The sequence below is a fragment of the Leptopilina heterotoma genome, unplaced genomic scaffold, assembly GCF_015476425.1.
Source record: "Leptopilina heterotoma isolate Lh14 unplaced genomic scaffold, ASM1547642v1 Lhet_24, whole genome shotgun sequence".
NCBI classification, from domain to species: domain Eukaryota; kingdom Metazoa; phylum Arthropoda; class Insecta; order Hymenoptera; family Figitidae; genus Leptopilina; species Leptopilina heterotoma.
This window is the reverse complement of record NW_025110956.1, coordinates 4,063,092-4,085,521: the sequence shown is the minus strand read 5'-3', so window position 1 is coordinate 4,085,521 and position 22,430 is coordinate 4,063,092. Positions and strand designations below refer to the sequence as shown.

General features: G+C 27.8%; 1 protein-coding gene across 6 annotated transcripts in view; it reads left to right on the top strand.

Moving 5' to 3' along the window:
- The window catches only part of LOC122503032 (protein PTHB1), a 96,496-nt gene that overhangs the window by 56,760 nt on the left and 17,306 nt on the right, over positions 1-22,430 (top strand). For 4 of the 6 annotated variants that reach the window (XM_043613433.1, XM_043613434.1, XM_043613432.1 and 1 more), the window contains exons 2-5: positions 1,514-1,602; positions 4,109-4,373; positions 11,231-11,484; positions 18,640-18,770. In XM_043613433.1, coding sequence (XP_043469368.1) covers positions 1,545-1,602; positions 4,109-4,373; positions 11,231-11,484; positions 18,640-18,770 — 708 coding nt within the window. In that variant the 5' untranslated portion in view covers positions 1,514-1,544. The remainder of the gene's footprint in view (positions 1-1,513; positions 1,603-4,108; positions 4,374-11,230; positions 11,485-18,639; positions 18,771-22,430) is intronic. The other 2 variants (XM_043613436.1, XM_043613435.1) reach the window with 1 other exon arrangement.

Sequence of the window (22,430 nt, the reverse complement as noted above, 5' to 3'; positions counted from 1 at the left end):
AATTTCTGCAGCGTCGGTAAGTAATTGTATGTAGTTCGCTCAACGCTCCGTAGGAGCTGTTGTTTCAAACTCTCTCGCAACTAACATGAAACTTGAAAAGTATATAAGGAGGCAGCATTCTCACGGATATTTGTAGAATTTTATTCTGCCCGTCCTCTCCTATTTTTGCACTGATGGATGTGAGGTAAATAATTTTTAGACTCTGAACGAAAAGGTTATTCACATTTCGATGTGATAGAAAATAATAACCATTTCCATAAAATAATTAATTAAAAAAATTAATATTTTTAATAATAATAAATAATAATAATAATAATAATAAATGAAATAATTATTAAATAAATAAATTTATTATTTAATAAAAGTTAATAAAATTTTTTTTTTGATTAATGGTTTTTTAATGGCTTAATGGTTTTTTAATTATTGGCCCAATAATGGTTGCCAATTATTGGCATCGGCGTGGACATCCCACGATTTTACCATGAGTAGTCCATTATTGGGTGCCAATAATGGGACAATAATGGAATGATGGCTCCCATTATTGGGCCATTAATGCACCAATGGTTTTTTTCCCATTGGGAAGACGGTTTTTACAGGTTAAAATTTATTGTTTTCAATTGTTTTGGATTTAAATATTTAGGTTGTCTTTACTTTTTTATAATATTTAAATATTCTCTATTAGAGTTATATTAAATTTAAATTAAATTGGTCAAATTTAAATATTTTAATAAAAATTAGTGAATTTAATTATTATTTATTTAATTAAATTTATCTTAATTGCAATATTTTTTCTAGATAACTTTAACAATTTCTTTCTCTGATGCAATTTTTCAAATTGTATTCTGCTTCTTTTTCCCTTTTTTCTTTCTTTTCCTTCTCTTTTCCCTTATTTGTTATATTTATATTTCTTGTAAATATAAATGGCATATCTCATGAACCGAATAAGATTTTTATTCTCTTTTGGTCTTAAATTAAAGCTGAAACTTGAATGATCACACCTATAAAAGTTTCAAATTTTTTCTATAATTTTTAAAAAATTCCCAAAATAAATTGCTTTTTAAATTTTTTGGTCAAATTTGTCGATTGCTAAAATCTTTGCATAAATTATTAAAATTTTTAGTTATGTATCATTTTTCGTAGAATTTGATAAGCTTTTAAATGGTATATTGTTAATATTCTGACATTTGTATTTACAAAAAAATCGTGATTTAAAGATTGGTATATTTTTGGGCCGTGCACGCGCAGCTGTACCGATAATTTCCGAACGCAGTGTACACAAAAGACTAACTTCAGAGTGTGAGGGATACAAAAAATGAAAGAATGAATAAATACGAATATTATTTTATAGTTAATTTTGCTTATAATTATCTACAGAGAAACATAAATATAATACACTTTCAACAAAACTGAATTCGTTTACTTGAAAAAACTCTTTCCTCTTTCTAAAATAACGGTATATTCAATCTTTTTATATATCTATGTTACATATTTATTTTAATATTTTATGTTTCAGAGGTTCACAAAAATGTTATTTAGCTGTTTTAATGCCAAATAAGTTATCCATATTTGATATTAATTTTAAAGAAGAATCTTCCAGTTTAGGTATGGAAATTTTTTGCTATTGCTTCTTCATAGGAAGCTTAGTTTTATTGACAATTTTCAATTGTGATTTTCTTGTCGATTTTGAAGTTTTACAAATTCAGGAACTCGAAAATCGTATTTTTAGAAAATGTTCCGATCTATGTATATGTGTGTACAAAATAGTATTAAAACACTTAACGCTCTTTGTCTACCTTCTGTTGTGAGTTCTTGTTATGAAATAAATTTGAATTACTAAAAATGTGCACTAATTTGAATTAGTGACTGATTTTTTCTTTTAAATTAGTAAATTTTACTAATAAACAGTAATTTCTATTAATTTGTTAGTAAAATTTACTACTTATTTAAAAGAAAAAAGTCAGTCACTAATTCAAATTAGTAAACATTTTTAGTAATTAAAATTTAGAGAGTAAGCTTAAGGGAAGCTTCAGCAAGATAATGTGCTATGTGGGGTGCAGAAAAGTACTGTTTTGCGGTTACTTTACTTTATTATTATTTCATTTGAAATAAAGATCATTTGATATAAAAGTTCTAGTCCATATTTTTATCCCAAATAAAAATTGTGAAAAATTAATTTTTTGTCAAAATGACATTTATAGCAACTAAATTTTTTGTTAAATTAAATTTATGTTAAATGCGGCGCAATGAAAAATAAGATTTCAGGAATATTTATGCGTACTACAGTGGCGTCCAAAAATCTATAAATTTAAAAATTACATTTATATCCCGTGTAGAAATTTGAGTTGGGTTCTGATAGGGTCCTCGCTGTATTTCCCTACGGCTAGCAGGGTTCTGGAAGGGAAAATCTGGTCGGGCCCCGGCACCTTTCGTCACGCTCGCGGATAGCGAGGAATGGAAGATCGGGCTCTAGCTTGATTTCCCTGTGATGGCCCTACCAGAAATAGAAAGCCACCGCTAGGACACTTTTAGTTCCCTTCAATCGCTCGGTTTATTAAATATTCGAATAAATACACGGAGAAACAAATGCTGTTGAATCAATGACACCCGGGCATTTTTATGATACAAAAATTTTTTTAGTTGTCGCTATTGCTTCAATAACACTATAATATTGTAACAAAAATATACTGATTGTAATAAAAATATACAAACGATAAATTGAAAAAAGAAAATTAGGTTTACATATTTTTTATATATTATAATTAATTTTCATAGCTACAAATACTTCTATATAAATTTTTTTTTTTTAACTTACACACTCACATACACATCTTTATAATTTTTTTATTTTTTTAATCGAACAAATTTCCCCTAAACGGCTAAAACACACACACACACACAAATTTATTTTTTTTCGTCAGAAAAACACGGTAATACGGCATATCCCCCGAGCGGTCACCCATCCAAGTAGTAACCGCGACCAAAGTTGCTTAACTTCCGTGATCGACGGGAACCGGCGCGCTGCATTGTAATACATCCGCTTTTTAATATTGACCGCTTACTCTATAGTTAAATACCGTGCTTGAGATTTTTCTCTTATATTAAGTAATAAAAAAATTTATATTTCAGGGAATTTATATTTAATCAGTAATTAAATAAATATGTTATAATAATAATAAATAAATAAATAATAATAATAACAATAATTAACAATTATTATTAATTATTATTTATTTATTATTATTATTATTATTATTATTATTATTATTGTTATTATTATTATTATTATTATTATTTATTTATTATTTAATTAATAATTATGTTTTATGTTGACAAAGGGAAAAAAAATCTTTTTGTAGTTACATTTCAAAAATAGTTAAAGAAGTTAATTTAGTTAACTCTGTATATAAATTATGAAAAATATTTGTGTACAATATGAACATTATTTTTTAATAAAAAATTATATACTCAAACAATGTATAATTACATTAGAACTATTTGAAACAAAAAATGAAAACAACACTCCTGTAACTTATAAAATTTATTTTTAATTTATTTTGCTTATTCATTTATTATTATCTTTAAAACAAAGTATAAAATTATCCTAAACTCTACTTGAGAAAATTTCGATAATTCGACAGTTTACTATTTTGAGAGAAAATTGTTTAAAAAATTAAAATAACTTATTATTTTATCTATATAATTAATAAATATTAATTAATATTATTAATTGGATTTCCTAACCCAACGTTTGCGATTGAGATATCGACTCGATATCTCTGTCCAGAATTTATCAGGGGCCTTACCAGTTTTTTCCAATACGAATTTCCTCTCTAGAATCCAAGCGGGATCTAGGGAGATATTTCTAATCCGAATTTCCTCACAAGAATCTTGCCAGTTCTAGTCAGGCTTTCCTAGGCTAGATTTTCTGGCGTGGTTCTAGCTAGAATCCAACCATTGGTAGGGAAACTTAGGGAAATTTCTACACGGGTATTATTATAATAATTCGACACTGAAGGAAATATAATTTTATGTCTTCTGATTTAATTATTAACTTAATAATGTCGCCGAATTTTTTAAGGATATCTAAACAAAGACGTGTTTATTACAGGTGCAAAATACTGCTTAGAAGTTAAATACGAACGACAATTGTCATCAAACTCTATGTCTTTGACAACTGGACCATTTGGAAGGGTTTCAGATAAAGATCTTCTGTGCATTCAATTTGCGGATGGCTCTCTTCTTTTTTTGGACCAGGATCTTAATTCTTTCACTCAAATTTTGCAATGCCGTTTACAACATGAGCCATTATTATATTTGGAAGCAAACGACATATTTATTACGCAAAATTCTGATTGGGTACTATCATTTTACAAGTAGGTATTATTATTATACTTACTAGCAAACTTTGCGCGCTACGCGCGCATATCATATTTCTTATTTCACAATGAAAAACTTATTATGATATGTGTATTAAACCATTAAAGATATGTTATTCACGTATCCGATATATTTTATTATGGAAAAATATATCACATTAAATAACATGACTTTAATTCTGATGTGAACATGAATCAGAATTCAGAAATTAAATGTTTTAATTTTAGCCTGATGCCTTGTATACCTAATAATTTTTTATGATAATTTTTTGAAAAATTAGGATAAAAAAAAAGTTTAATATTTTTAATATTAATTTTTTTCTAAATTGTTTATAAATATTTAAAGAATACAGAAAAAAATAACATAAAATTTTAAAAGTTATAAACTGTTGAAGTTTGTAACTGAAAAAAATTCTGGTTGACACGATAACTCAAAATCTACTCAACCGATTTACTTCAAATTTTGCTGAAATGTTCTTTGTATATCCCTTTATGATCGGAACTTTGGATTTTGAAAAATATATTTTATTTTATTTTTAAAAAATTCAAAAATCTCAAAAAACACAACTTTTTTCTAAATCGTCGCCATTTTGCTAAAAAAAAATTTTCTCTTTTTCAATGTACCGATCATAGCGAAGCCTGTAATAATCAAGAATTTTTTGGGTTTTTTTAGGGAATTACAAAAGTCTCCACAGTGTCAACCAGTTCGCACTTTCTTTTTTTCAGTCCCCACTTCACCAGTTTATAACTTTAAAAAATTTTTTATTATTTTTCCTAATTTTTTCTGTATTCTTTAAACATTAATAAACAATTTGCAACAAAAGTCAATACTAAAAGTGTTAAACTTTCTTTTTTATCCTACTCGAAAAAACAGACCAGAATACCATCTTAATAGGTATATTATTTTAGTTGCATTGTATAACCAAATTTCGAATAATATTTTAAAATTTTTGAGAATAAAAATAAAAGATTTTTCATTTTTAAATAATTTTGAATTTTTCAATACTTGCTAAAACTGGGTTTCCACAAATATTTAATTTTGTCTTTCTCTGATTTCTAGATAGAATTTTGACTTTTTTCCTGATCATAAAGAATATTCTGATACACTCTAAAAATTATTAGATAGGTACACACAAAAAATTCCTATATTACTTTTATTTACGAATTTTCTTAATTGAAAAATTATTACAGGATTCCTACAGAAATCCGAAATTAAAATTCCATACCAGTGTTTGTATTTTTTTTATAATTCGTCTTTTGATTCTACAAAAAAACATATTTTTGAAATTAAAATCGGTTGAGCCGTTTTCGAGAAAAATCAATTTTTTGATTTTGCTTTCCCCCTCCATAACTCCTGTAAAAATGCATTTTTTCAAAAAATATTTGGTGGAAATTTTCATCTCATTAGTACCAACTTTTAGTAATAATTTAAACTTTTTTGGAGCAAAGGCAGATTTTCCATTCTTATTCCGCTATACCCTTTAAAAAATAACGATAAAAGTAACGACTCTTCGTTACAAATTACAAAAAAAAGTAACTCGTTACCGTTACCGTTACTTTTCTAAAATAATAACGCGTTATCGTTACCGTTACCCAAAATAAGTAACGAAAACGGTAACGACGTTAAAAGTAACGCGTTACTTCCAAACACTGTTCCGCCATACCTTTTCCATGATATCCCGGTCAATTTTTTACGAAATTCCAGTGGAATTTTAAATCTAATTTCAATATTTTTGGGCTCTTTAAAAACACTTTACTTATTTAATAGTCTCCACCCTTTGGTAAAAATTCTAAAATTATCAAAATTTATCAAAAATTCGAAAAACCGATTTTTTTAAATTCAACAGTTTTTCCTCTCTTTTATGAGATTTAGCTTCGTTGTTTTTGTGCTTTTGGAAAATACTTTACTTATTTAATAGTCTCGACTCTTTGGTAAAAAATCTAAAATTATCGAAAATTATCAAAAATTCAAAAAACCGAATTTCTTAAAATTCAACATTCTTTCTCTTTTTTATGGCATTTAGCTTCATTATTATTGTGCTCTTGGAAAATACTTTACTTATTTAATAGTCTCCACCCTTTGGTAAAAAATTGAAAATTATCAATAATTCAAAAATCCGAATTTGTTAAAATTCAACATTTTTTCTCCTCTTTTATGGGATTTAGCTTTATTATTATTTGAATTTCTATTCAAGAGAAAAAATGGAAAACAGCAAAAAAGAAACTTTTAAATATTCTAGGCCTTTTCCATGATTTCCAGAAGCCTTTTAAAAATTCCATACCATTTCCATGATTTCCAGATTCTGTAGGAACCCTGTTATTCAAAAATACAAAAAACTTCATTTTTAAAGAAATATTTACTTATTATTATTTTTCTGTAGGAATTAAGATTTTAAAAATAATTTTGAAATTTAAAAACTTATATGAATATTATTTTAAATATTAGGAAGTCTTTGACTCGGAGTGATCAATTTATTATTTTTTTAAGAATTAAAAATAACCTAGGGATAAAATTATTATTTTATATAAGAATATTGTTACTCTAATTTTTTCTAAATTATTTTTATCATTTAAATTCCAATATTATTTTCTAAAATTATTTTCAAGAATTTATTTTTAAATAAATTTTTATTAGAAAATTTTACGAGAATTCAATTACATATTATTAATTACAAAAATAAATAAATTGTTCAATAATTGAATGTTTCTTAAAATTTAATTTTTACGAAGAATTTTATTTTGAAAAAAATTAATTTCTTTTAAGAAATTTAATTAAAGTTTTACTGAAATTGATGACATCAAAGAATTTTATAACCACTTTTGAAAATAATTTAATACTTTTTAAATAATTTTATTAAAATTTTTGGAAATAATTGAATGCTTTAGAAGAATTTCGTTATCTATTTATAAAGATAATTTAATTGTAGAAATTTTTTTAAAAAATTTGCAAATAATTTAATTTCTGCAAAGTATTTTATTACTTTTCAAAGTATTTGAATTCTTGCGATAAATTTTGATTTCCAATAACCTCGAAAATATATTGTGCAAAATGTATACAAAAGAAATCTCAAACCTAGAAATAAAACAAAAGAATCCACAAAAGTCCAACTTCAGGTGTGGACAGAGATCGTGAAATCCGGATACGAAGATTATTATAGTTAATTCTCGGAACGCACATTGAGATAAGATTGAATATTCTTCTAAAATTTTATATTTGTAAGTGCCCAGTGAGAAATTTTCTATCTGTCCAATAATGATTCATAATGGGGAGCAAAGATGTGGTACATCAGTCCAATAAAGTATATAAATATCAAGAGATTAGACTCGAGCCCATCTGGTAAATATGACTGTAATATTACAGTAATGTTACCACTAATATTAACTGTATTAGGTGCTACTTGAGAAATTATACAATTAATGTAACGATAAGTGTTTCTTCTGGTATTTTACTTGACTCAATCCAACTGAGTTGACCATAGAAGGAATACAGTTTTAATCTATGGTGTACTACTTCATTAAGACAAAAAAAAACGCCAAACCTTCCATCCGTAACAAGTTTTCAAAGAATTTGTTCTAGTGAACAAGTCAACTTTGCCTATTTCCATAATGCGCATACGTCTGCTTCTGTTTTGACAGGCTTTACCTCTATATCTTTCGCGTCATTTATCGTGATTTCGTAAAACAATTGCTTATCATTACTCGCGTCTATTTTTTGTACATAAAATGGAGTTTTTACATATATCAAAATTGCTGGTTTCTCGGAACCTCTGGAAATATAGATAGTCCATGTTTTAGAAAGTAAACTATTTAATTATATTAGTCAATTCTTTCAGACTTTTTTGGTTAGGTTTCAATATAAATCGTCGAAATTGTTACGCACGTGGTGACAACATTTTTACTATTTTAATCGCGCAGTGTGTTTGAAAATTTACCTTTACAATAATTTGTGTATTTAAATTTATTTTCATTTAAATGGCATAAATAATTAAAAATTAATAGTTTTTGACAAGTGTATAAAATTCTGTACTTGAAATGTATAAAACATCATCTGATTAAGTATTGTATATTGACTCGAAAATCTAGTGTCTATTAAAAAATTAAAAAAAAAGTCGTGTTTAGTGTAGTGGTTAGCGTTCCGGGTTTCAAAGTGCGTATTCGTTAGGTTCAGGTGTTCGCGTCCCCCCTGCGTCAAATATTTATTTCATAAGTTTAAATTAACTCCAAGGTATATAAATGTAAAATAATATATAAATATGTTTAATAAAATAATTAATTATTTTTTTAATTATATTTACTTTTTCTCTTTTACTGGATAATAAGCATTCGATTAAGAATTTAAAATAATTATAATACCCCAGGGGGAAAAGTCGGGCGAATGCCGGATCGTCCAACCGTCTAGCGTCCGCGCCGGTAGAATTGGAGAGTCAATGCCAGTACAGGCAGTTTGTACCGATTCGGATGAGAATTTTTGCTGGCGCGGTACAAAGTCGGATGCGACTTTCGGTACACTCTTTCTACTGTCGGCACTACAGGCGCGGTACAAGATTTGATCCGACGCCGGATCAAAATTTATACCAACTAGCAACCGGAGTTGTACTGGCGCTCGTCCGTCTAACGACCCGAGCGGTACAGGCATTCTACCGACTGAGAACTAAATAATTTATATTATTATTAATAAGATTTTAATTAATAATAATAAGCTAAGAATATGGTTATTGTTATCTATTCTTTCAAAACAATTTAATGCTTTTCATAGGATAATTATTTTTTTAATCAACACACTATTTATAATCTTCTAAAATAGATTTTTTACAAAGTGAAAATTTAGCTATATTTTTATTGTTTCCAATAAAAATTGATGAAATAAAATGGATAAGATAATAATTAAAGTAATAAAAATTTTAAATCCTTTACGTTGTAAAAACTTTTGTATAGGAGAATTTTTTGAAGTTTAAATACTAAAAAAGGAATTAATAATGCAAGAATATAAAATTTAATTGTAAAAATGAATGAATTTGAAAAATAGGTTATAATTATAATTTTAATAATATTTATTATTTATTTATTAATTGATAATAATTAATAAATATTAAAGACTTAATTTTTTTGTTATATTCAAGTTTCTATAATAATTATAGAAATTCACCTGGAAAAATATAAGGAAATTCCGATAACAGATTATTTTAATGAAATATTTTCAATTACACTCAATTATTTAAACTTAAAAATAATTAATAATAATCTTAATGTTTAAAAAATCTTAATGTTTTAAAATTTACGGTTTATAAATAAATTTGATCAAAAAATATTTGGTAAATTATATTAATTTTTCCTTAATGAAAGTTAAACAAATTAAAAAAAATTATTTTGAATATAATTGCAAAAAAAAATTTTAATTGTAAATAAAGTATACAACTAATTATTTATAAATATAAAACACTAGATTTATTTACATAATATTCATAAAATGCTAAAATATTCAATTTGTTTTTAAATTATTATTTATTGTTGTACATAAGTTGCTAAAATTGTTTGCTCCCTAGCGGTACTGTATATGGGTTTTGTTATGCTCACATCCGCAAGCGAGCGAATAGCGTAGTGGTTAGCGTATTAGACTTCGGTGCGTAGATTAGGATAGGCTTGGGCTTCGTATCCCACTGCGAGCGTTTAGAATTTTAATGTGTGAAAAAAATGTAAAATGTGTAAAAATGCTTCAAATGATCTATAAATAAATGTTAATTAACATGCACCATGCATAGTTAATTAAATATTTTTTTTATTTTATTTTTCAATAGAGAATATAATTTGGCCCGCGTCGCTTGCTAGGCGGACGAATGCCAGTAGAAAGTCATCTTTCGGAACAAAATTTGGCCCGTCCTGGTTGCCAGACGGACGAATGCCGGTACAACGCCGGATGTTTGGCGGTATTAAATCTGTACCGAGCCAGGCGCGCAGCCACTACAACACATTGTCAGGTTCCAGTACAATGTTTGCACCGATCCGGTCGTCAGGCGGACCCATGCCAGTACAGTCTTACCGACGTTTGTACTGGCGCGGTACCCTGCCAGTGGGAAATTTCCCCCTGGGACCCGGTCTAAATCTAATAATATTATCCTAGTCAATTTGACTATTTTTCCTGGTTACATCGACTAATTTTCCTGGTCACTTTAACTATGCTTGAATTTTATTACTTTGACTAGGATTCTATAGTGGGTTCCTCTCGTAACTAGGAAACCCTAGTCAATTCCTGGTATACGGATCCTAGGCATTTTTTTCAGTGCAACAGAGCAAAATGAGAAGAAAAATTTGTTTTACTCTTCAAAGGACATTATGTGATAGTATTTTTACTTACCATACCCTCTATTGTTAGAGGAAATAGATATTCAACATGTTATTTTTATTTAAAAAATATAAAATATGTATAAAAGTCAATCTATTATATTTCACCTGAATGCTATTTTTTGCCCTTAATATGAAAAAGTGAAGCATTTTAAAAGAAAACGAAATTATGATAGATTTGAAATTATTTCTAGAATGATAAGTGGTAAACTGACTTATAAAATCTTTATGCGGTAGTTTACTGACAAATATAGACTTTATACTATGCGGCAGTAAATTATGCCTTATAAAGTCTTTACATTGGAGTAATCAAAAGCTGCTACTTTATCTGACCAAAACAGGTACAAAAGAGAAACTTTTTTATATCAATGTCAAAAAAAAGAATGAAGGAAGAACGGACTTGTTTTCACAATTTGAAAGTATATTATATAGTGGGGTGGAAACCCGATCACGCATCGCATGAATACTGGTCTACTTGTATGTATGTCATATTAAATGTAAAAAATTTGTTATAGATACCAAAACATTGTAGAATTTGGAAAAAATTTAAATCAGAAAGCTAAAAGTGCAAAATTAATAGAGCCGGACTACAAGTACAATTTAGGAGAAACATTATTAGCTGTAAATTGTGTTAAGCTTAGTTCAATTGCTACTGGAATTGTCATTGTAAGTGAAAAAGGATTATACATCTTTCACGATGTAAATTTATCTTTAAAGCAGGCAAAGCGAATATCATTTAACGTACTCTGCATACATACTTATATTGTAGGTAAGCTAATTATACCATTTTTATGTTTTATATGGTTAAGCCTCTTTCAAAGTTTGCAATTGAATTGTTTAAGCAAATAATTGTTGTTATTTATTAAGGAGGAGTGACACCTTTGAGTCCTCTTTTGAACCTGTTTTTCATGAATATTTTTAAGTCACGGGAATAAAGTAAACAAAATTTGGTTTTAAGGGATTTATTTGTTAACTTTTTAAGTTTACAAAAATATATTTATACGTAAAAAAAAGTTTAAATTTGTTGTCTATAGAGGGCGCAGAAGTTGGTCTCCTTTCTCTGCAGAGCAAATCGGTGGGCAAGATTCCGGTTAGACCGTTTAATCTAAATCAAAAAATCAAAGTTTGTCTGAATCTGAGATAGATTTAGCTTTCGAGTACGTAGGATATTTTAAAAATATTAATTTTGGTGTATTTGGCAGTTGTTTGAAGTAAAAAGTCGATTTTTAGGGCGAAAATTTGTCTAAAAATCTGTTGCTAAAAAAACAAAGAAACAAAAAAAAATCCGCTACGTATTCGAAAGCATTAGTAAATGATGATAAAAAAAACTTTGTCCGATATCAATCCGATCAAAACTGTTCTAGCTAGACTGCCCACCGTTTTGAAAAACGTCATTTCGAGAAAAACGCGTTTAAAGTTTTGAAAGCAGTTAAAGCGCTCTTGGACACCTTTTGAAAATTTTGATTTTTTTCACATAAAATAACTTCGAAATCACCTCTAATGATATAATTTCTATTCTACATATTATAAAGTATCGTTTATAAGCAAAAAAAAATTCGATTTTTTTCGGGTCAAAGGTGTCACTCCCCCTTAAAGTTTAAATAAGATTTTCATTGACTGCTTTTTCAGCTTTTACATTCCGATGGGGTAACTGCTTCAGTCGTTGGCACCCTTAAGGCCAAATTTTGACTTTAAGAGTTATTTTAACAGATAAAAACTAATATTATAATATAATACTTATAGTAATGTATGTATTCAGAATTTGATGCAGAATACAATAAAATGATCAATTTTGAATAAAAATAAACTGAAACTTTTAAATTATCTAATAATGAACAATAATTAATAACATAATTAAACAATAATTATCTAATAATGACACAAATTCCCAGTCGTAGGCACTGTAAGCACTAGTCGTTGGCACCCACCAGTTTCCAGTGGTTGACACCCCATACATAACCTTTAAATTCCTTATATTTCAAACAAGTAAATTAAACAATTTTTTATTTTCTGATTAATCAAGAATAAATAATTATAATTTTAAGTAATAAACAAATACAAGAAAATATACTTAATATATATAATTCAATAATAAATGTAGGGGAGAGGGCCCCAAGATGGACATTTCCTATAAAATTTTTGTTTAAAGTGACAGCATCTTCTCAAATTTTTTATTTGTGTTGTTTGTATAGACGAAGATTTTTATGTATATTTGTGTTAAAGTAGGATTTTAGAAATTTATTTAATTTAGAAATATTAATTTTTAAAAACTTCAACTAACGTGTCCTTCGGACGAAAATCGTATAGGTAGTGGATTCCCCTTCTACTTAGTTATTGATTCAACTAAGAGGTTGAGAACCCTACTCCTTGAATTTAGAGTAGATAGGATAGTTTTAGGAATAATTAAATTATAAGCAAAAATAAGATTAAACAAATAAGATATATTTTACCCAAAGAAATCCCTAATACAAGTAATTCTAAATTGGTGTGAGTAAAGAGTAATTATATACTTGTGTATGAAAGAATAGTATGTGTGTGTGTAGTGATTAGTAAGATTTCTATACTCACTGTCTGGTAATTCAATCCTTTGAAATGTTATTCCAATGACTTATTCTGTTCTTTTAGTATTACAGAATTTAGGTTGTTTATTTAAAAAAAAACGAGGAAATACCTGATCTAGGTTCACTAGATTGATATTTCGTTTTCCAATATAATATTCCTCGGCTCGCGCAAATTTGAAGACTCAAACCCCGTAAATAAAGGCTGTCTTTAAAAGTATTTCAAAAATCAATATTCTTTTTAAGATATGCTTGGTTTATTTCTGCTGATGCTAGATTTTTTAAATACACTCTTTTAATTCTTTACGTTTATGCTTTTTTTAAATTCGCTTTATTTCATTAATACTATTTCAATTCTTTCTTTTAATCTTTAGCTCTTTTACAAATTCTTTATTTTTATTTTTTTTTCACTTTATTTTTCAATATCTTTTAATTCTTTACTTTTTTTAATTATTTTTTTCACTTGTCACTTTATTGTATTCTTTATTTCGATATATTCTTTTAAAAATCAACCTTTGTTTACTCTTTATTTATTTTCTTTTATTCTCAGCTAAATTCACTTTCTTTAAACAAACTTTTTATTCAACCGTTAGACTTTCAATACGATTAACACGGCTAATTGCCGGACTTAGAAAATGCCTGGCCCAAAACTGCCAGCTACAACTTCAGGTGACTACGACCTGGACTAAAACTGCGGGCCTAAACTGCCCGGGCTAACTGCCGGCTACAACGGCCTGGCTTAAACTGCCCAGATTTCCCAGTGTCAATCAATTTTATTGAAAGACAAAAAAATCGTATGTTAAGTTCATTGTACTCGACTGTTGTCAAGTCAATTTCTGCAACCTTGCAGATTCAAGCAGTGGTGTGATCCGAGTTCAGTGACTTGGATGCACCACTCCTTATATTGAGCAATTTAACTTTGATATTTTCTAACTAATTTTTAAAAGGGTCATTAAACTGTTTTTCAAGAAAAAGGAATTCATTAAGAAACACTTTACTATATTGTCAGGTTTTTCACCTCGAAATTGCGAAACCTAAAGGAATGTTAAATTCAATTAAATCTTATATTTATATAGAATTAGAATTTCTATGTCATTAAAAATGCCCTGGATTAAAATATTCAAAAGAGGGAATGTCCTTTTGTGAGATTACATAGGGTTATTTTGTGTAAGCGTTTTATGACGTGTTAACAAAATATTGTGTTGTGTGTAATTTGGTTTTTAAAGTATTATAAATAATCATTTATAATATAAAAGTTACGGAGTTCGGCCGTAACAATTTGAAAAATAAAACCAGTTTTTTTTCAACTGCGCATATCACCTGAATTTTTTGTCAAAAAAAGTTTTATTTCCGATTTTTCTCAAGTTAATAAAGTTATTTAAATTTTTGATTTTAGATCGGTATTTATCGTTATAATATTATTTATTTATCATATAATAATATTCTAAAATGATTTTATTAATATCTTGTTTGTATACAATTTTTTTCTGGGTTTCAAAAAATGGTGTCATTATTTACCCTAAGATGGACACTTTCGAGACTCTAAGATGGACACCACATTTCAATGTATTTATTTTTATTTATTGTCAAGAAATAAAATTAAACTCGTTTAATATCGTTACGAATGTCCGAATTTTGACTAGGACGATTCTGCTTAGAATTGCAGATTTTATTACTTTGTTACTCTTAACTTGTCAAATTAAAGTTAAATATGTTATTTTTTTATTCTCAAGTTATAAAATTAAGATTTTTAATAATGTTATTCCTAGTAAATAGAATAAAATGATTAAACATTAGTTTAAAAATTAATACAGGATGTTTATCTTTAATTTACCACACTTTAAAGTGATTTTTAAGAAGGTGTCCATTTTGGGGCCACTTTTTTTTTGGTTAAAAATTTTAACAATTAGAAAAAATGCTATAAAAAATGTTTAAGTTGAAAATAAAATTTTATCTCAATGGCCATAAGTTACCTAATAAATTGTACTTTCATTTAGTATAAAAAATGTTAACATATCTTATTCGGTTTAGATTTTAGAGCCATCAATCGAAGACGTGTCCATCTTGGGACCCTCTCCCCTACATAATTTTTCAAAGAGACTGAAATTATTGACTACATTGTAAAAATCCTAAGAAAATTACACATAGATTAAATATGGCACATTTTACAGATAAGGGGAAAAGTGACGCATAAAAAAAGGTTATGTTGTCACATTAAATGCGATACTTTTTCCCTTATCTGTAAAATGTGTCACATTTAATCTGTGAAATTTGTTTAAAATTTTTACAGTGTAGACGTTAACATTGTTACATAAACTCACTTTTCATTGCGAAGTAAGGGGTGTCAACTACTGGAGCTGTTAGGTTAAAAATAATGCTTGTCCAGTGTTTGGCATGTGTGTGCCAACGATTGGAATAGTTCCTTTTTGAAATATTTTTATTGGCACCCAATTGAAATAAATGGATTAATAATTTTTAAGACAAGACGTGTTAAACTAATCAATATTAAAATATTCTACTAATATATTTGCAAAGAAAAAAGCAAATTTACCAACTTCTAATAATAGTAAATTAAGTTTAAATATTTCAGTTTTCCTAAGATTTTCTTTAGAAAAACCGAAAATTTCTTCTATACTAGATTTTTGTAAAAAATGTTTTAAAAATTTAATAATCGTATGCAAAACATGCTAGATTTTTGCTATATCTTGTTATTTAAAGAAACTCCAAGGAGGATGCTAATCACTAGAGCAGTGCCAACGATTGGAGCATTTACCCTATGACGGACATATAAGTTAAGAATTTAGTGGATTCAATTCTAGTTGGATTTTCAACCTCTCATATGAAATTTGTTGAGTAATAAGAAGGCCTAGATACGGTTTGTTTTTTTTTTTAAAGAAATTTATTAAAATCCCAACTAGTTTCGAACTATATAGTTCCTCATCAGGGGATGAACAATTTTATAAACATTTTATCATCCAAACATCGGACATAGTTTATAAGATTTCAAAAAGGACTAAACTAAATGATCTGAAAGAAAAAAACAAAATGAAAAGTTGTTTCAATTTTAAATTGAATTTATAGGTTAAGTTTTCATTTATGAAAATAAAAGCTTCTTACCTTTTAAAAGAACATTATAAATATAAAATAAAAAATTTTTTTTGTTTATCATTAGAGAAACTTAAATAGTTTCTCATAATTAAATCTTTTTTAAATTAATTAATTTTAAAGATTTTGTAGAAGCACATTTTTAATTGAAAATGTGCTTCTATTTTGAGAGAGTTTTGACAGAAAGGTTGGGTTGATAATAGGGTGCAGGTATAGTTGATAAAGTAGATATCTATGTTATTAGACTTATTTAAATTATGTTTTAAAAGATGTAATTAAATTGTAATATATTTTATGTAAATTGTCAATATCTGTTCAATAATTAATTATTGTTCGAAACTAGTTGGGATTTTAATAAATTTCTTTTTGAAAAAAAACAAACCGTATCTAGGCCTTCTTATTACTCAACAAATTAATTAATACGGTCAAAGAAAAACAAAAATTACAAATCTCATATGAAATGTTTATTAATTTCACTGGCTCAAAAGAATCCAGGCTTACTTGCGTTTGCGAAGGCAAAAAATAGGCCCCACTTTATTGTTTTTTTCGCAGTAATTTAATTTGAATGATTGAAAACGTTTTTCGCACTTTAAAGTACAATATTAAAACTAAGAAAAGAAAAAATTGTTTCGTTTTTCAACTGTTATTTACGATTCGTAGAGGGCGTCTCAAATGGATGTCTGAAATTTTTAAGAGTTTGCGGTGCCCTCTATAGAGCCGCTCCTGACAGTCTAAAAAAAGAAAATTTATTTTTTTGTATACATTAATACCTAGTGGACGTATATGTATGATGATGTTAAAAAATAATTTTAAAAAACGAAAATGGTGTCCTTTTAAAGTCAATGTTTAGAAAATCAAAATCATAATTTTTTTAATTGACCGCTTGCTGTTTATTAAATTTAAAATCTCAATAATTTTTTTATACTTCAATGCATTTAAATTCATAAGATAAAAAAAGAAAACCAAATATATACAAAAATCTACGTTTTTAATTCACAGAAGCATCTAAATTTTATTAGGGTCCAATGGACCCTTTTCCACGTAAGCTTGCCCTCTTGCTTAATGATTTCAGCTTTGCCGCCCAAGGGTAAAGGTGTTATTAATACAAACTCGCACAATAATTGATAAATGTTTTACATATTTATAAGCTGCATCTCCCTAACCAAGTTTGAACACTTACGTATTTATGTTCGACACGCAAGATTATTTATCTGAGTATTTTAAAAATAAAAAATGATTAAAAATGGATACAAAAGTGTAACCAAGTCTAATTTCATGAGAATTTTATAACATACATAGCTAAAAAAATTGTTCTGTTTGTCGAACTAGAATAGTCGTTTTTCTCCCTTGTGGAGGAAGCTTTGTAGTCGTTTAATTTATAAAATTTTAAAAAAAGCTTTAAACAAATTTTCTTCTATATATAGGAATGTGTTTTATAAGACCCTGTATGTATGTGTGTGTAGATTCCGTTTTTGTGAACACGATAACTTGAAGAGGTTTCAACAAATTAACGGACTTAAAAAAATCCTCAGAAACTTTTTTTTACTTATCAAAATTATGTTGTTGTGAAAAAAATATTATTCTTTATTTAAAAACGAATCAAAAAACTTATTCTTTGCATCAAGACGAATCGATTGATGTATATAAAGTACCTATAGATATATTATATTGGAATTTATACACTGAGAGAAATGGATAGTCAGATTTTGATGTTAAAAAGATGATGTTACACGATACTATCATTATGCTACTACCAACCATCACAGATGGTAAAAAAATATAGTTATGCTACCCCGTATTACCAAGATGTTACTCCTGATGATATTGATGATAACGGTGACTATCTAGATAGCTGTCCGTATTTGTAGCATTAAAGATGGTCACCCTAACCACAATTATGTTACCCAATACTATAAATTTCCCTCTGTGTAGATTTAATTACAATTAAAGTTGAAAAATTAACTTTTTTACTAAAAATGTTTTTGTTTATTTAAAATCATATAATAATAAAATTCTATTCTTTCCATTAAGACGAATGATCTTTGTTTTTTAAATGTTAGATTGTATAGAAAATTACTTAAAAATTAAATATACTTCCTCTGCGAGGAAGCAAAATATTAATGTAATGAACATCTGGATTTACAACTTGTTTTACATATTTTGTGTCGCTGAATCCGAATCCAGGGTCAGAACTCAGAAGTTTGTTTGTCATAAACCGTTCCTTTTTGTAAATAATAAAAATGAAATCGCTTATATTTTAGAACCTGATGGAAAATTACTTTTAATGCTAGTAACGGATACCAAGACAGTAAAAGTTTATGAAAACTTATCATTAAAGTGGTCTGCCGAGGTAGCGTTTACACCTGCAGCTGTGTCAATCGTTCGGTCACAGGTAATAAATTACAGTTTCTTCCATTAAATATTTTGTTGAAAATTTATTAACACTCTCAAGAACATATGTGGACGTCCACATGAAAAGGGCCCATTTTGGCACTATTGGATTAGAAAATTGGGCCCTTTTCACGAGGAAATCCTCAAATTACTATTGATACTCTGTACTCGGGTAAATTCGAGCACTCGAGTGAATTCATGTACTTGATTCAATTGGAGCACTTGAAATTTTCCAGTACTCGAGAGAAATCGAGTACTCTAAAAAAACTATTATTAAGCAGAAAATTTCGAATTTATGCGAATTACTGAATGAATAAAGTAAATACCTAGGGTGATGTGCAACGTTTTTTTTCTTTGGACAAAAAACATGTCAAATAATTAAATTTTTAAGGCATTATAATAGAATATTTCTGCATTATTAGATTTTCAGAATTTTAAATTTATCCTACAAATTTTTCACTTTTTCAAAAACGTCTGTTTTTGTATTTTCCAAAAAAGTTGGGGTGATGTGCAACACCAGAAATTAAGGTATGTAAGGCATAAATGTCGATGAAAATTTCTTTATTTATTAATTTTAGGCTTTTTCAATTCAAACTAATCAAAATCTGCCAAAAAAAAATTTATTAAGGTATAGTTGACCTCTAAAAAGTGAAGATTTCACCAAAGAAAAAAAAGAAATTTTTTTGTTTAATTTTTTATTTATTCATAACTGAACACAGTGGTCCTCAAATGCCAAAAAGTTTCATAAAAATGTCAAAGAAAACTGCTAATGCCATCTTATTCTAATCATCTCACACTTCTAAACCTATTTTTGTTCGAAATCCTACTTGTTCGCATTTTCAAAATAACCAAAAAACAGTTTCAAATCATTTTTAGAAATTTAGTTCATATTTGAATTTAATACAAAAAAAGAAAATTCGAATGTCAATTACTTTTAAGTTTAATAAAATTGTAAATTTCACCGTAAGAGTGATATTAAGGAAATGGCTATTTTACTTTTTTGACTTCTCAAATCATAAACATAGGTATTTATATTTATTGTAAAAACATTAACCCTTTAACGCCGGGACGGACGCTTTTTTCAATCATTTTCAACGTTAATTATTTTTGTTATTAGGCAATTAGAAAATTATCGGAATAACATTTTCTTACGTATTTTTTATCGCTCTTTCAGAATTTGTCATCAAAATTGCAAACAACAAAAATTCCAAAATGTTATGGCATTTAAAATGTTATTGACATTTTTGATTCAAAAATGATTTTTTTTCATGTAACCAGTAACCAGAAAAATTCTTCACAATAAAATATCGCGTCCACAATATCCAAGCTTCAAAGTGATGGACCATACATTTAAAAATTTCAAGATGGCGGATCCAAAATGGAGAAAAAAGAATTTTTTTCACATAATTGACACCCTGTGGACGTTTTTTTAATTCTCCTTTTATCTATATGAAAAGGAGTACCTGAATGTTTTTTGGGTCGCTGATTACGAATATGAACTCAGATTTCAAAAATTCAAAATGGCGGATCCAATATGGCGGCTATCTTTTTAAAACTTATCGGATTTGCATGAAACTTGTTACTTGAGGGTTTTTAGGTCGCTGAAAACGAATATGAAGTCAAATTTCAAACGTTCAAAATACCGAATCCAATATGGCGATCAAAATTTCAGAAAACGATTAGATTGGTTTAAAATTTAATACGTTCTTTAGCTATTGAAAATATTTTAATGTTGTCCGACTCAAACCACGAGGGTCATTTGTTTTACAGCAACATTAAATTTCATTTCCTTTAGAAACTATATAATTTCTTATTTAATTCATTTAGCAGAATGCATTGTCTCTATCAATACACGAGGATGTACGTTTACCTCCTCGTGGTTTGAGTCGGACAACATTAAATAATTTCAATGGCTAAAAAACATAAAATTTTAAACCATTCTAATCATTCTTTAAAATTAAGACCGCCATTTTGGATTCGGTATTTTGAATTTTTAAAATCTGATTTCAGATTCGTAACTAGCGACCCCAAAAACCTCCCGAGTAGCAGTTTTCAAATAAAACCGATCAATTTCAAAAATATCGACCGCCATATTGAATCCGCCATTTTGAATTTTTGAAATTTGACTTGATATTTGTTATCAGCGACTCCAAAAACCGCCATTAACAAGTTTCATGCGAATCCGATAAGTTTTAGAAAAATAGCCGCCATATTGGATCCGCCATTTTGAATTTTTGAAATCTGAGTTCATATTCGTAATCAGCGACCCAAAAAACATTCAGGTACTCTTTTTCATACAGACAAAAGGAGAATTAAAAAAGCGTTCACAGGGTGTCAACTATGTGAAAAAAATTTCTTTTTTCGCCATTTTGGATTCGCCATCTTGAAATTTTTAAATGTATGGTCCATCACTTTGAAGCTTGGATATTGTGGACGCGATATTTTATGGTGAAGAATTATTCTGGTTACTGGTTACATAAAAAAAAATCATTTTTCAATCAAAAATGTCAAAAATTTGCATTTTTTCGAAATAAGCGGCCATAACTTTTTGGAATTTTTGTTTTTTGCAATTTTGATGACAGATTCTGGAAGAGCGATAAAAAATACGTAAGAAAATGTTATTCCGATAATTTTCTAATTGCCTAATAACAAAAATAATTAACGTTGAAAATGATTGAAAAAGCGTCCGTCCCGGCGTTAAAATTGGTTAATGTTTTTACAATAAATATAAATACCTATGTTTATCATTTTAAAAGTTAAAAAAGTCAAATAGCCATTTCCTTAATATCACTCTTACGGTGAAATTTACAATTTTATTAAACTTAAAAGTAATTGACATTCGAATTTTCTTTTTTTGTATTAAATTCAAATATGAACTAAATTTCTAAAAATGATTTGAAACTGTTTTTTGGTTATTTTGAAAATGCGAACAAGTAGGATTTCGAACAAAAATAGGTTTAGAAGTGTGAGATGATTAGAATAAGATGGCATTAGCAGTTTTCTTTGACATTTTTATGAAACTTTTTGGCATTTGAGGACCACTGTGTGAATAAGGAATATAATTAAAGGAAAATAACTAAGAATTTTTTATTCATCATGTGAATCGCAGTTATGGCACGTAAAGAGTAGTTACGTCCACCCCAAAAAAAAGTGTTGCACATCACCCCAAATATAATATTTTGCGAAAAATGATTTGTACGCAATACAATGCAATGGAAACACAAAATATAAACAGATATTTAAAAACACTTAAAAAACCAACAATAAACACATTCTTATCTATAAAATAAATTAAAACCCTTCACGAAACGACTAGAAATGTAAAGCGCGAGAAATATTTCCTTCTCGAGAAATTTAAGTCAACTTACGTACAGCAAACCTAGCTGCGAGCTATCTCGTGAGTTTTATATAGAATACAAGCTACTGAGGACACAAACAAATGGCAATACTTGGCTCTGTTCAATATCGAACTGTAGATCAGAAATCGGCGGTGTTGCACATCCCCCCATGTTTCACATCACCCCACATCACCCTAAGTCTTCAATTTCAAAGTTTAATTCAATTTGCTAATTACAATACATGCGAAAATTATAGGAATTTTCCCTAGAACTCGAGTTTATTCGCATGAGCTTGAAAAAATTCGAATACTCAAAATAAATCG